At 33.6% G+C, this 14,241-nt stretch overlaps 4 protein-coding genes and 1 non-coding gene across 5 annotated transcripts; 3 read left to right on the forward strand and 2 right to left on the reverse strand.

Annotated features, from left to right (window-relative positions):
* Nucleotides 1-464: 464 nt before the first annotated feature.
* On the reverse strand, nt 465-2,935 carry ASCRUDRAFT_14879 (uncharacterized protein; the record flags this gene model as incomplete). Its single annotated transcript, XM_020189262.1, has 2 exons — nt 465-1,857; nt 2,345-2,935. 2 exons carry the CDS (start codon nt 2,933-2,935, stop codon nt 670-672), a joined length of 1,779 nt encoding a protein of 592 aa, XP_020045777.1. The 3' UTR covers nt 465-669.
* An 839-nt stretch (nt 2,936-3,774) lies between these two features.
* On the reverse strand, nt 3,775-5,385 carry URK1 (uridine kinase URK1; the record flags this gene model as incomplete). The annotated part of the gene is made up of 2 exons (XM_020190775.1): nt 3,775-4,312; nt 4,418-5,385. The coding sequence occupies 2 exons, from the start codon at nt 5,383-5,385 to the stop codon at nt 3,775-3,777; spliced, it is 1,506 nt and encodes a 501-aa protein (XP_020045778.1).
* A 4,801-nt stretch (nt 5,386-10,186) lies between these two features.
* Nucleotides 10,187-10,260, forward strand: ASCRUDRAFT_t141. Its single transcript has one exon. It is a non-coding gene; the product is annotated as a tRNA-Ile (tRNA).
* A 211-nt stretch (nt 10,261-10,471) lies between these two features.
* Nucleotides 10,472-12,811, forward strand: MLH1 (mismatch repair ATPase MLH1; the record flags this gene model as incomplete). The annotated part of the gene is made up of 2 exons (XM_020190791.1): nt 10,472-11,621; nt 11,712-12,811. Coding segments are annotated over 2 exons (2,250 nt in total), but the record flags the coding sequence as incomplete, so codon positions are not given.
* Nucleotides 12,812-13,362: 551 nt separating this feature from the next.
* Nucleotides 13,363-14,169, forward strand: PXP2 (Pxp2p; the record flags this gene model as incomplete). Its single annotated transcript, XM_020190777.1, has 1 exon — nt 13,363-14,169. One exon carries the CDS (start codon nt 13,363-13,365, stop codon nt 14,167-14,169), a length of 807 nt encoding a protein of 268 aa, XP_020045780.1.
* Nucleotides 14,170-14,241: the final 72 nt, after the last annotated feature.

The following is a 14,241-nucleotide window of genomic DNA, read 5'->3' on the forward strand; positions in this document are numbered from 1 at the left end:
GTAACAGATTGAAATGGATTCCGAATAAATAAATAAATAAAATAAATAGATAAATAAATAGATAAATAAATAGATAAATAAATAGAATAATTGAAAGATAAAAAGATGAAACCAAGAATCAAAGGAAAAAAATAAGAAAAGAAAAAAAAAAACTTAGTATAAGACTCATTAAGTTACAACCAATAGAAACTAAAGAAGAAAAATAAAGTAGTATCATTAAGGGAATAAAAGAAGAGAGAAAAAAGTGTAAGCAGACAAAAAAAGAGATAAAAGTAACTTTAACATCAAGGAATAGATTGACAAAAACTGACCAAAAAAACAAATTTAAAAAAATTTAAAGATTTTAATAAAATTTAAAAAAAAAAATAGAAGTAAACAATTGGAAGCCCTAAAAAAATAATAAATTTAAATTAAATTAAATTAAAATCTTAAAGAACAAGATGCTTAATAAATAAAGATAAGGAGTGGTATGCATAATAAATAAGATTATGCATAATAAATAAGATTATGTATAAGAGAAATGATTATGGGATATTGGATGAATAAGTGATTGAATAAATTGATGAATAAGTGATTGAATAAATTGATGAATAATTGAATAATGAAGTGATTTGGAGGTCGGGTGATTGAATAAATTATTGAGGAATTAATTAGTGATGAATGAATAAATTATTTATCATTTTCATAGAATTCTATGTTCATTTCAAAATAAACACAACTGATTCTTGGGAATTCATTATTATCATCATCAGAGGATAATTCTTGGAATTGGTTATTTAATATAGAGTTGTTAGGTAATCTGAAAATATTTTGAATAATTCTTTCAACAGATCTTGTCGATAAGGTTCTAAATTCTCCGGTGATTTCATCGTCTGTTATATTTAGTGTGTCTAAACCGTTTATTGTGTTTGAGTTAGAGTGGAAGTGTGGATTTGTGTTTGCATTTGCGTTTGAATTTGTGATTGAATTTGAATTTGAATTTGAATTTGTATTTTCATTTTCATTTGACGAGGTGGCAGTGGGAGTAGTAGAAGAGGTGTTATTAAGATTGTGGACATGAATGTTTTCGTTGTTATTTATATAGTTGTTTGTAATATTTATTGATTGGTTGTTGAAGTTATTTATTGAATTTGAATCGAACTGGAAATGGTTAATTGTTGAGTTTGACTGAGATATAGTTGAAAAGGAGTTTTGAAAAATGGAAGACAGTTCATTATTATGATTATTGATTATATTTTCAATACCATTGTTGGTGTTATTTGGGATTGAAAAATCGTAAATTGAATTATTCAATATACTTGAGTTATCTGAAATAATTAAATTGTTATTATTAGTGCTATTGTTATTATTAGTGCTATTGTTATTATTGTTATTATTGGTATTATTGTTAGGATTACTTAGAATATTAGAAGAAACTAGGCTGAATTCATTTAGAGTGCTATTACTTTCTCTTTTATTGTCATTATCATCGTTTTGATCAATATCGTCTATATCGTTTATATTGCGAATGAAATCAATACGGTCAGCAGTATTTATGGGATTAACATTGGGGTGAATATTGGTATCATTATTACGGGTCTGGCTGTGGTTGTTGATATTAATATTGATGTTTGTATCGAGAGTGGCATTAGAGTTATTCAAGTGAATATCTCGAGCAGCAGAAGACTTATTTTGAGAAGAAAACTTCTTAATGAAGGAGTGAAGTAGAGAAGAATGGAGACTGGAGAATCTCTTCTTGATCTGCTTCTTGAGCTTTTTGTTTGGAACATGGTCGTGGTTGGGGTTGTGGGAGAGGGCAGTGTCGTTGAGGTGAGGTGAGGTGGAGGAGTGGTGGAGCGAGGAAGCCAGATTCAAGAGCTTGGACTTGAAAGAAGATATTCTTCTGGTGCTGCGTTGCTTCATTTGGGATGTGGACTAGGGAGAATAGCAGATGGATAGCTCGAAATAGCCAGATACAGGAGACAGGAGAGTAGCAGAGGCAGCAGAAGCAACAGACAAGATAAAAGAAAGAGCAAAACCTGCCAGAAAAGACATCGTTATCTGAAAAGAAAGGAGCATCACGTGAAAATGCTCGTGACCTGTACATGTGGCTCCCAAAAGAGAGCATGAGTGGCGGGGTATGGCGGTGTATTGCATAGTATATAGGCGGCTATTGGGCGAGTGTTTTTGGGGCGTGGAAGCGGATGGCGGTGCTGAGGCGCCTGTGATGGTGTTTTTTGCAGCGGGCAAAGTGGCTGAGACACTTGATGTGGGGACCAGCAGTGCGGGTGTGGCTGGTGCTGCCTGTGTCCACGTGTGAGCAGCAGCAGAAGCAGTTGTTGAGGCGTCTTTCGAGAATGTGGACGTCGTCGTTGTCCTCGTTGACCTTGAGAAACCCGGCAAGATTGTTGTTGGAGCTGTTGTAGCTGTAGTTGTAGTTGTAGTCGTCTACGTCGTTGTTTATGAGCAAACAGGCGTCAATTGGGGTGTTGAGTAACGACTCGGGCTTTTTGTTTGTGCTGGTGCAGCTGGTGTTGAGGCTTAACTTGTTGTCCTTCGGAGGGATGGAATTGTGGGTGTTGGTGGTTGTGCTGTAGTTGGTGTTGATAGTGTTAGTGCTGTTGAAGCTGTTGAAGCTGTCAAGACTGTTTATGCTGTTGAAACTGTAAACAGTGTTATTACTTGTAATACTGTTGGAGCTTTTGAGGCTAATTGAATCAGAGTCACTCTCAAATTCACTAGCATTATTATTATTATTATTATTACTACTGTTATTATTAATATTGTTATTACTATTGTTATTATGAATTGGTAAGGAGTAGTGTCTTGAAAGTGGTTTATTATTTAGTTGATATTTGGTTTCAAACGCAATTAAATATTTATTATTAGCAAAATTGTGGTTGTAGATGTTGGGTAGAGTATGGCATCTTTTCTTGTTTAATTGATTATCGATCATTTTCAAAAACAAATAAATAAAACGGAATATAATATAACAGAAAATGAAAATGAAATGAAAATGGAAAATGAAAAATGAAAAGTACAAAATACAATAATTAGGAAACAGGAAATATAAATTGAAAACCAGACAGAGATAAGATAACCAGGGAGATTCGAAATTATTTATACAATTTTCTTTGCTTTTCCTTTTAGTCTTTCCTCTCTAATCTTCATTCCCAACTTCTCGCCTTTTTCCTACTAACATCACTCGCTCTAGTATCAAATCTAAATTTGGGTTTCTGGTAAACAAAGATTCCACTGCCAACTTTATATCCAACGCTCCAATTCTCGTCGCTTCTCTCCAGCTCTATTCCAGCATTCAACACTCAACCATCCCATTTATCTAATTCACTCTGCTTCAAGCTCCCATACACTTTCCACTTTCTGTCAACGTTATTCCATTACACGTCCTTATTCACTTATACCTTCCTCCTCAATAACAACGCAAAACAAGCGCAGAACAAGCGCTGCAAATCTCCCTGCTGATGCTGGTGGGGGTCTCAAGCAATTACGGCAGCTTTCCAACTCTCCTCCTCCTAAAAGCAATTAAAAGAAACAAAATCTCTGTCAATCTTGCTCCTACTCAGTTGCTATTTTCCTTCTCTTATCGTCCGCAAGCTCAAGCTTAAACTCTCAGCCTTACAAAAACACATCCATGCTGCTGATCAACCCATAGCTAGGGAGTCGCGTGGGAATGCGTCACAATGCATCAATACTATCGTTATCTCTGCACATATTTTCCATCTTATTTATTATTTACTATTTACTATTTACAATTCAATTCAATTCAATTCATATTTATGTTCCAAAGTAAAAAGTGTCAACAAACCTCGTCTTGAACCACCAACTATTGTCGTTTTCCTCTCCAAACTTTACTGCTTCCTCTTCTTTTCCTTCTGCTTCAGAGCCCTCGGACTCTTCAAACTCTTTCGCAATCGACCCCATTTTGCCCACCACTAAATAAACTTGAGGAAAAGCATTGAAGATTCTTCGAATTCCAATCTCGCTCGACAAATACGTCACCACAATGATATCCTCCAACTCAATTCCATGGTCAATTAACACTTGAATTGCCATGATTATACCTGCTCCACTGATAATCTGCGCATCCATTAAAAAATACTTTCTTTTCTTCTTTATTCCATCCTTTTCCTCAAAAGTTTTCTGTATTTTACTTATATTCTCAAAGTGCAACTTGGGCTCTCCAGTTTTAGAATCGGATTGAATTAATAATTCCCCAATCTTAATATCCGGTATATTCTTTTTTAATGAATTAAGAAAACAATCCCCGGATCTTAAGATTTTAATACAAACAACCTCACTGCTTAACTCTAACCTATGGTTTATTATCTTTCCATCATCATCATCATCATCATCATCATCATCATCATCATCATCATCATCATCATCATCATCATCATTATCATTATCAATCTCATACTCAATCAACTCCATAGCTTTATTAATCAATAAATTAGCTATTCTGTCAAAATAGAATATAAACTCATCTCGGCTAGTTTTCTTATTAATCAATATACTATGAATACATAGATTTTGGTTATTTTTATCCAATTTAATCAATCTCTTCTTCTTTTCATTCACATTGCTGCTACTATTATTGTCAAATTTAATTCCCAAATTTCTTAAATGTTTTAAATGCTCTCTTGATTTTAAACCCAATTGTCTATCAATATGCTCTATCATCATCTTTATCGAATTGAAATTATACTTGTTATCACTATTATCACTTCCCATCGGTATTACTATATTCGCATTACTAATCGTAGGCTTGATGTATCGTTCACTATTCGGTTTAACAAACTTATTCCATTGTTTAATCGCCCCTTTCAAATCCCTCCCACGATACAATATATCTCGATTCAACCTTCTCGCAAGACAAATATCTAAATCCGTATCAACATAAACTTTTAAATTCATGATCGATAATAACTTCTCATTATACAACGCATACAACCCTTCAATTATAATCACATTGGCTCCATAAACTAATATTTTCTTATTCTCCAATCGGCTATGTTTCTCAAACGAATATATAGGTATCTCACTCTTCTTGCCTTCTTTCAACGATAATATACACTCGTAGCACAAATCTAAATCTAACGCGTCGGGTTTGTCGAAATCATACTCATTCTTAAACGCCTCTTCACTTTGCTCTTTGCTTAATGGTTTATAAAAATTATCCAACGAAATCAATATGGTCCAGGGTGTATTCAACTCCTTGATTATCTTTTGTGCAATAGACGTCTTTCCTGATCCACTAAACCCTGCGATTCCAATAATATATGGCTCATTCCATGGTGGTAAGTATTTAAATTTCTCCAACCCTATATCTCTCTTTTCTTTTCCATATATCTTGACATGAGATAAATTATCACTCAAATTATGCATTTTATCATTCATTTCTCAACCAGTGATATTATCAGTAGTATCAATACCGCTACTAATATAGTTAGTTATTGAATTATACCAAACCTTTATGTCTCAAGGCTCTAGGCTTTTGGTTCTTGTGGCCGAGAAATAAACGAACCACCAGAGGACACTCAACAGCCCCATTTTCCGTCCGCAAAATTGCCTTGGATGCAGCAGCATGCAGGCCGGATAGTTCTCTTCTCAGTAACAGAATTTACTACTGGAACGAGAATTTACGCTTGAGAAAGTGCATCGAATCAAAGTGCATTTCCGTTCCGTTATATTCCACTTTAAAACGACACTGGAAGAGCTTTCGAAAAACGGTTTAGAAACAGGGTTCAAACTCTTATTGTTCTGGAAAGCGATTGCATCACTATAACTTAGTTTTCGCGTCCGGGCCGAGGATAAAGCTGGTTTGGGAGCCATGGTACTTTTAGAAATTCAATTGGGCGTTATGGTTTTGACTCTAGAAATAGAAATGGTTTAATAACCGGTCGTAAATTTTGACCATTACATACATTACCTGCAGCAGGATTTCTTCAATATATTCAATATAATCAATTTCTTTTTCCTAAACGTGTTTATAGAAATGATATTACATTATATCACTAAATAACAATTGCATATCCCTTTCAAAGGTTTTTAGATGTGTAGATGTATTTAAAATTACTAAGAAAATATCATAGAAATTTCAAAATGACTCAATGCCTTGTATATAATACACTGTTTATAATAGATGTACCTAAATCTATGAAATCTAGTTCCATCTGTTGGATATACCGGACCACAAAATTGAACAGTTCCTAATTGAATTGATTCTTCTTTAATTTTATAGCTAGATAAACACATGTTCGTATTATCAAGAACAAAAATATTGAAACAAAACCTGTATTTATATTATTCTAATATGCATGCAAATGCAGCCAAGTTTGACCGGTTTTTGACATTCGTGGGAAAAGCCATGGATGTCGAACTATCTCAATTTCTTTGACGATTTCGGACGGATAAAGCCCAAACTCAAATATTTGCAGGGTAACGAAATACGAGCTAAATCGATTGTTTGCGTTAATAATTTGAAAAGGATGGTAAAACAATCAAGCAATACTCCACAATACACCGAAAATCTTTTGTTATGTCTAATAAAGATAAGGAAAGCAATGACAAATATATGAAAAATAAGTATAGTGATTATAATAATAATAAGGACTTTAGATTAAAGATAAAGTTACAACAGGAGATAGATATATTTAATGAGGATATCGAGCATTATGGATGGAATAAATTATCCAAATTTGAACAGAATAATTATAATGCAAAGGTGCTTCAATTAAAATTAATTAATTCCAAATTAAATATTGATAGTGAAATTAGAAATTCAATCGATTACTCATTACCTTTAGATTACTCAAATGATAAGAAAAGAAAACTTGAAGCCTTGAATTCAAAGAAATATAATGGCTATAATCAAAAGAAATTCCAAAAACTCAATATTAATGATAATGACAACGATAATAGCAATATAAATAAAAACAAATATAATAATAACAATAATAATAATAAAGGTGATGATGATGATGATGATGATGATGATATTGACGAAATCATTGATCCAAATAAAATTAATATTCCAGGAAACGAAAATTATGAATTTGTATTTAATGATAATGAAAAAATAGAGTTTACTGAGGAAGAGAAGTTATTATTTGAAGAAGAAAATAATCAAAAAAAAAGAAAATTTAATGATCATGATAAAAATAGCATTTCTAATACAAATAATGTAAATGGAAAAAATATTGTTACTATTAATAACAGTGAATGTAAATCAATTGATGACATAAGAAAATCATTACCGGTTTATAAATTTAAAGATGAATTAATTGATCTGATTAATGAAAATCAAGTGATTATAATAGTTGGTGAAACCGGTTCAGGTAAGACAACACAATTGCCTCAATATCTTTATGAAGCAGGATATTGTAAAAACAAGAAAAAAATCATATGTACACAACCAAGAAGAGTTGCTGCAATGTCAGTAGCGAAAAGAGTAGCAGATGAAATGAACGTTAGATTAGGTGATGAAGTTGGATACTCGATCAGATTTGAGGATAAAACCAGCGACAGGACTATTATCAAGTATATGACAGATGGTATGCTATTACGGGAATTTTTAAACGATGCCAGATTGTCATCATCATCAGTTATAATTATTGATGAAGCTCATGAAAGAACATTATCCACAGATTTGTTATTAGGATTGGTAAAAGATATTATTAAGATTCGTAAAGATTTGAAATTAATAATATCATCAGCAACAATCAATGCTGAAAAATTTAGCAAATTTTTCAATAACGCTAAAATTTTCAATATACCAGGACGTAGATTTCCCGTTGATATTCATTATACATTGGAACCAGAATCGAATTATTTACATGCAGCAATGACAACAATATTTCAAATTCATATTTCACAAGGAGCTGGTGACATATTGGTTTTCTTAACTGGGCAAGATGAAATTGAGATCATGGAAGAGAACATAAAGGAGACATATTTGAAATTAAAAAATAATATTAACGAGTTGATTATATGCCCAATTTATGCAAATTTACCAAGCGAATTACAGCAAAAGATATTTGAACCCACACCGAAAAATAGTCGGAAAGTGATATTGGCCACAAATATTGCAGAGACTTCTATAACAATTGATGGAATAAAATTTGTTATAGATCCGGGCTTTGTTAAGGAAAATGTGTTTAATCCATCAACAGGAATGGAAAGCCTTATTGTTACAGGATGTTCAAGAGCATCATCAGATCAAAGAGCAGGTAGAGCAGGAAGAACAGGACCAGGAAAGTGTTTTAGATTATTCACTAAATGGTCGTTTGATAATGAATTGATGGATAGTTCTATACCGGAGATACTAAGAAGCAACTTATCGGGAGTTATATTAACGTTATTAAGTTTGGGAATAAATGATTTAATTAATTTTGAATTTATTGATGCACCATCGAGTAAATCGTTAATTAAATCATTGAATTTATTGTACAGTCTAGGAGCATTGAATGAAAAGGGAGAACTAAGTAAATTGGGCCGACAAATGGCAGAGTTTCCTATGAACCCAATGTTGTCAAAAGTTTTAATTACAAGTTTCAAGTTCAATTGTTTGGAAGAAATACTATCGATTGTTTCAATGCTACAAGAATCTTCATCGTTGTTTTATCGACCAAAGGATAAGAAAGTAGCTGCAGACCAGGCAAAAAAAAAATTCAATAAAAAGGAAGGAGATCATTTCAGTTTGTTGGAAATATGGAATGAATGGGAAACAAACAACTATTCGTACCAATGGTGCAGAGATCACTTTATCCAGTATCGAACATTGAGGCGAGTTCGAAACATCCGGGAGCAGCTCAGGAACTTGTGCAACAGAATCAACAGGAGAACAAATCTCAGTACAGAAAGCAAAGAAGAGTCCACCATCGTCGGCAATGCCCACGAGGATCTTGTCGTCAGAATCAGCAAAACCATCGCATCGGGGTTTTTCCCGAACGCAGTGCGGCTTGCGCGCGCGGGCGACAGTTACACCAGCATCAAGAAGCACAACCAGGTGTTTGTGCATCCGAGCTCTGCGCTTTTTCGAGCCAGTCCACCGGGACGGCTTCTTTTGTACAACGAGCTTGTGCTAACATCGCGCGAGTATATGCGCAACTGCGTTGTGATGGACGCGCTGTGGTTGCAGGAGGTTGCGCCACACTATTTTACCCCCGCTCAGCTTGAGCTGTTGGACACAAACAAGAAACTTCCCAAGGCGGTACCAAAGTAAGCGTGCAGAGATTCTAGAACTTTGAGCGCCATATTTTTTCTTTGTGTTATTTTCCAAATGTTTTCAATTTCCAGATTTCAGCACTGTTTCATTATTTTCACACAAATTACCGTTTTGATCTATAAAATAATAGCGGACCTGGAATTCAGTGTTTCCCACAGAACTAATCAACAAAGAACAGTAATCCAAATCCAAATACTGTTACTAGTTGAAAAGACACTAACATATTTGCTGCTTTTCAATATTTGCCTCTTAACAACTTATTAATTGTGCTAATTTCAATATTGCATAGGTGCAAATACTAAAATAATAGTGTCTCTTTGTTCTATTGATGAATAATGCTAATATATTGTAAACACAATTGAGCGCACAGATTTGACTTCGATACTTTTTATGCTCACCAGCTTTAGTCTTTCCAAATTTAGAATGATGAACAGCTTTGCGATTAATTAGACTTTTTTTTAAAAAAAATAACTGCTTAGAACACACCTTTTGGGGTTCTTGCACGGTGCTGTTTATTAGTCGGTATATAGAACTACAAAAACTGTCCCTGTAATTTTACCATGGATGTGGGAAATCCCTGGAGGGAAGAAAACTCACATCAAGGACGAATGAACATAAATAAAAATTGATGTTATATCATATTATTTTATGGATTGCCATGCATGGGTGACAAAAACATATAGTTTTTGTAGGCCCTCTTTTGTTCCTAGGTAATTGTGTGTGATTGCAGTGTCTACAGGAACAGTTAACACTGTAGGAACTTTTGCTATTATTCTTGCTTCAATGTTAAGTAGGCATTGAAATATGTAATAACTGATCATAGGATTATCGAAGAAACAGGGGCATTGGCTGCAATTAATTAGACATTAGCTTTTTCACAGATTTAAACTTTCTAAACAGTGTTATTAAAATTAAAAGTTGCTATTTAAATTAATTTGTCTTCACATTGACAGTCAAGAAGGTCTCTTGGCCCAGTTGGTTAAGGCACCGTGCTAATAACGCGGGGATCAGCAGTTCGATCCTGCTAGAGACCATTCTTTTTTGATTGTTTTTGAATTTTTTTTTATTTATGCTTTAATTTCGAGAAAATATCTGTTTTTGCTCTCCAACTCGAAGATATCTTAACTACAATGGCTGATGAACAAAATGAAGCTCCTCCAAGAATAAAGGTGAGCTGAAATCTCTTGATCTATTTTCAAACAATCGAATGATTTGGCTTAATACTAACAATAACCTTGGTAGCCCTTAGATAAAACTGTTGTGAACAAAATAGCAGCAGGCGAGATTATTATAGCTCCTGCAAATGCCTTGAAAGAAATGTTGGAAAACTCCATCGATGCCTCTTCATCCTCAATTTCAGTCTTAGTTAAAGATGGTGGTTTAAAATTATTGCAAATTACAGATAACGGAACTGGCATAGAAAAGGATGATTTGCCCATTTTATGCGAAAGATTTACCACTTCTAAATTATCCAAATTTGAAGATCTAACTTCAATTTCAACCTACGGTTTTAGGGGAGAAGCGTTGGCCAGTGTTTCTCACATTTCTCATTTGACTGTTACAACAAAGACAAAAAAAGATGATTGTGCTTGGAAATGCCAATATTCTGATGGCAAGTTGGTTCCATTGAATCCAAATTCAAAAACAACAGATCCTAAACCTGTGGCAGGAAAGGATGGAACTCAATTTACCGTTGAAGATTTATTTTACAACGTTCCTTCAAGAAAAAGAACTTTTAAATCTTATAATGACGAGTTTAACAAAATTTTAGATGTAGTTGGAAGATATGCTATTCACACAGACAATGTTGGATTCTCTCTTAAAAAGTTTTCTGAATCTCATTACGCTTTAGTAACTAGAAATAATCAACAAATCAAAGACAGAGTCCGAACTGTTTATGGTTCTATAGTTTCAAATGAGTTAATTGATATAAAAGTACCTGAATCAGATGAATATGGTTTACAATCGGTCACTGGATTAATATCAAATTTAAATTATAATAACAAAAAAAATATCCAGCCAATTTTTTTCATAAACAATAGATTAGTGTCTTGTGATCCTTTAAAAAAGTATATACATAATCTTTATTCTGTGTTTTTACCAAAGGGTTCCAAACCGTTTATTTATATGAGTTTATTAATCAATCCAAATTTAGTTGATGTAAACGTTCATCCAACAAAACGTGAAGTTCGGTTTTTATATGAAGATGAGATAATTGAAAAAATTTGTAATGTTATTCAAGAGGAATTGAGTAAAATTGACACATCAAGAAGTTTTCAAACCCAAGCTATTTTACCACACTTGAATCAACTCAAGAAAAATAATCAGTCATCTATGGAAAATGTTAAACAAACATCAAAACAAGAAATTCAAATTCAAAATAGCGATTTAAATCGTTCAACAGAAAATAGAAAAAAATACAATTCTTCAAATCAAAGTCCCCAGCTTTTCTCTAATTTCCAATGGAAAAATAAGAATTCTCAAGTTTACAAACAAGTAAGAAATGATTCTGCTCAATCTAAAATTACCTCTTACTTAAATTCAAATGATAATGATAATAATGATAATAATGAGGATGATGAGGATGATGAGGATGATGAGGATGATGAGGATGATGAAGATAAAGATGACGAAGAAGAAGATGACGATGATAAAAATAATACTAATAGTGAAAAAAATATTGATAACAAAACCAATGTTGAGCCAATAGAAATTGTTAATGAACTGGATACTGAAAATAATAACTTAATTGACTTGGAATCAAATGGAAAATACCAATTTTCGGCTAAAGAAAGAGTTGATGTTAATTTAACAAGTATCATTACATTAAGAGAAAATGTTGAAAAGTCTATTAATAAAGAGCTAACGGAAACATTTGCTAATTTAATATATGTTGGAATTGTGGATGAAGTCAAAAGGATAGCTGCAATCCAATATGATGTCAAATTATATTTAGTTGATTATTCTATGATCTCGTATAATTTATTTTATCAAATCGGTTTATCTGATTTTAATAATTTTGGAAAAATTTATTTAGATGAACCAATATCAATCAAAGAATTATTGATTTTCGTTAATAAAGCAGAATCCAAGGTTTTTGATGAAAAAACACCAGAAGATCCAAATTTCAAATTGCCAAATTCACAAAGTTTTGATTTGGGCTCGATATTGAAAATATTTATCAATATGGAAGAGATGTTGAATGAGTATTTTAGTATTGAGATAGATATAACTAGTTCTCCTGATGATCCTCAATTAGTTTCATTGCCATTGTTGGTGAAAGGCTACATTCCTGATAAATCTAAACTACCTATTTTCTTTTACAGATTGGGAACAAAAGTAAATTGGGAAGACGAAACAGAGTGTTTGGATAACATTTTAAAAGAGTTGGCATTGTTTTATGTTCCCAATGTATTACCATCGTCGTACTCAAAGAATGAAGAAAAGATAAAGGAATATAACGCAAAGATTGAATTTTTATTCACAGTTATCAAGAAAAGATTTTTGGCTAAGGAAGAATTGCAGAAATCGGTGGTTGAAGTTGCAAATCTACCTTCGCTTTACAAGTGTTTTGAAAGATGTTGATATTTTATGCATAATCCCAACATGTGTTCCTGAAATAAAAACTGAGATAGTTTCATATTTAAGATAAAATCAGTCGTTTTAGACTGTCAAAGCTCAGAATTTCGGGTAATGAAAACCACATAGATGATGGCATTGGTTGATGTATATAGTTCCCCATGACTCTACTGTTGGTTATACTAGCTCTGACAGGCTTCGACAAAATCTCGGTTGGAATAAGGCTCAAAAGAATTTGTAAGCAGCATCTCAACAAACGCACCACTGGAATTGAAAACGTCCTTTGGAATACCTTCGTTGGGTCTTTTTTGTTGGTTTTTCAGCTTTTGTTGGCAAGCACCAAAGGAAGCACAACAGAAGGAAGCGGGCCGAGGCATTAGCCGGCCAGCAGGGTAAGTGGCACGATCCAGCACCGAAAGTGTTGGATTTCTTTGACTCAAACACCACAAACACCTTTTGGAGAGAAAATGGCATATCCAACTAGCCTGTGTTCGAGAGGTGGTGAAGAAAACCCTCCTTTGCTTTCAGTCTTGACTTGACCTCCATCGTTGTGTGCAATGAGTATCTTGACCCCAGCACGTTTGCTCCAGCTCAGCTCAGCTCCCCAGCTACAGTCGAGCTGGTATTTCATCGCAGCTGCTACATTGACAATCTGCAATGAGCCAGGAGAGATTCCCTCTGTTTTCCATTTGGCTTTGAAGCAGTCGCAGAAGATTCCTTTGAATTTGTCTGTGGCCGAAGACTCGATAAATTTTTCCAAGCATCTCATTTACAAAAATTCAATTGGCGAAATCGAGAAAAAAATTGAAAACTTAAATTCGGATTTGGTCGATGAGGAATCAAATTTTAAAAATCAATTTGAGGTTGCCCAAAAAACAAGAGAGGCCTTATTGAAATGCTCTGCATTGGGTGGAATCCCAAAGTCTATAAATTCGTTGATGATTTTGAAAAACTCTACTCCTTTGCAATTGCTAGAAAGAAATGAAAATAGAGATAACAGCATTTCAAACATTACTAATGAAAGAGAACGAGGCAGGCAATATTGGGATCAAGTTTATGGAAAGGTCTCAAGTAGAGTTATAGGCCAAATGAACAATGCCTATCCTGATCTTTGGAGTTATGCTAGAGACCATGTTTACTCACCATTGTTGTCCTTCAGCGACATTTTGGATCCAAGAGAGACTAGCTTGGTTGTAGTTGCTTGTTTAATTCCTTTGGATGTCAATCCTCAGCTTAAAGGCCATCTTAAAGGCGCATTAAACAATGGCTGTTCAAAGGAAGAAATCTCAAGTGCAAGAGCTTTATCCATTCAAATAGCAGAATGGTGTGGCTACAAATGGAAGGGAAATATTGTTAGCTTGTAGGTTTTTCAACTGTTTATATATTAAGAAATCTTATTTTATAAATCTATATTTAGAAAAGAATAAATTCAATTG

The sequence above is a fragment of the Ascoidea rubescens genome (genome assembly GCF_001661345.1).
Source record: "Ascoidea rubescens DSM 1968 unplaced genomic scaffold ASCRUscaffold_12, whole genome shotgun sequence".
Classification (NCBI taxonomy): domain Eukaryota; kingdom Fungi; phylum Ascomycota; class Saccharomycetes; order Ascoideales; family Ascoideaceae; genus Ascoidea; species Ascoidea rubescens.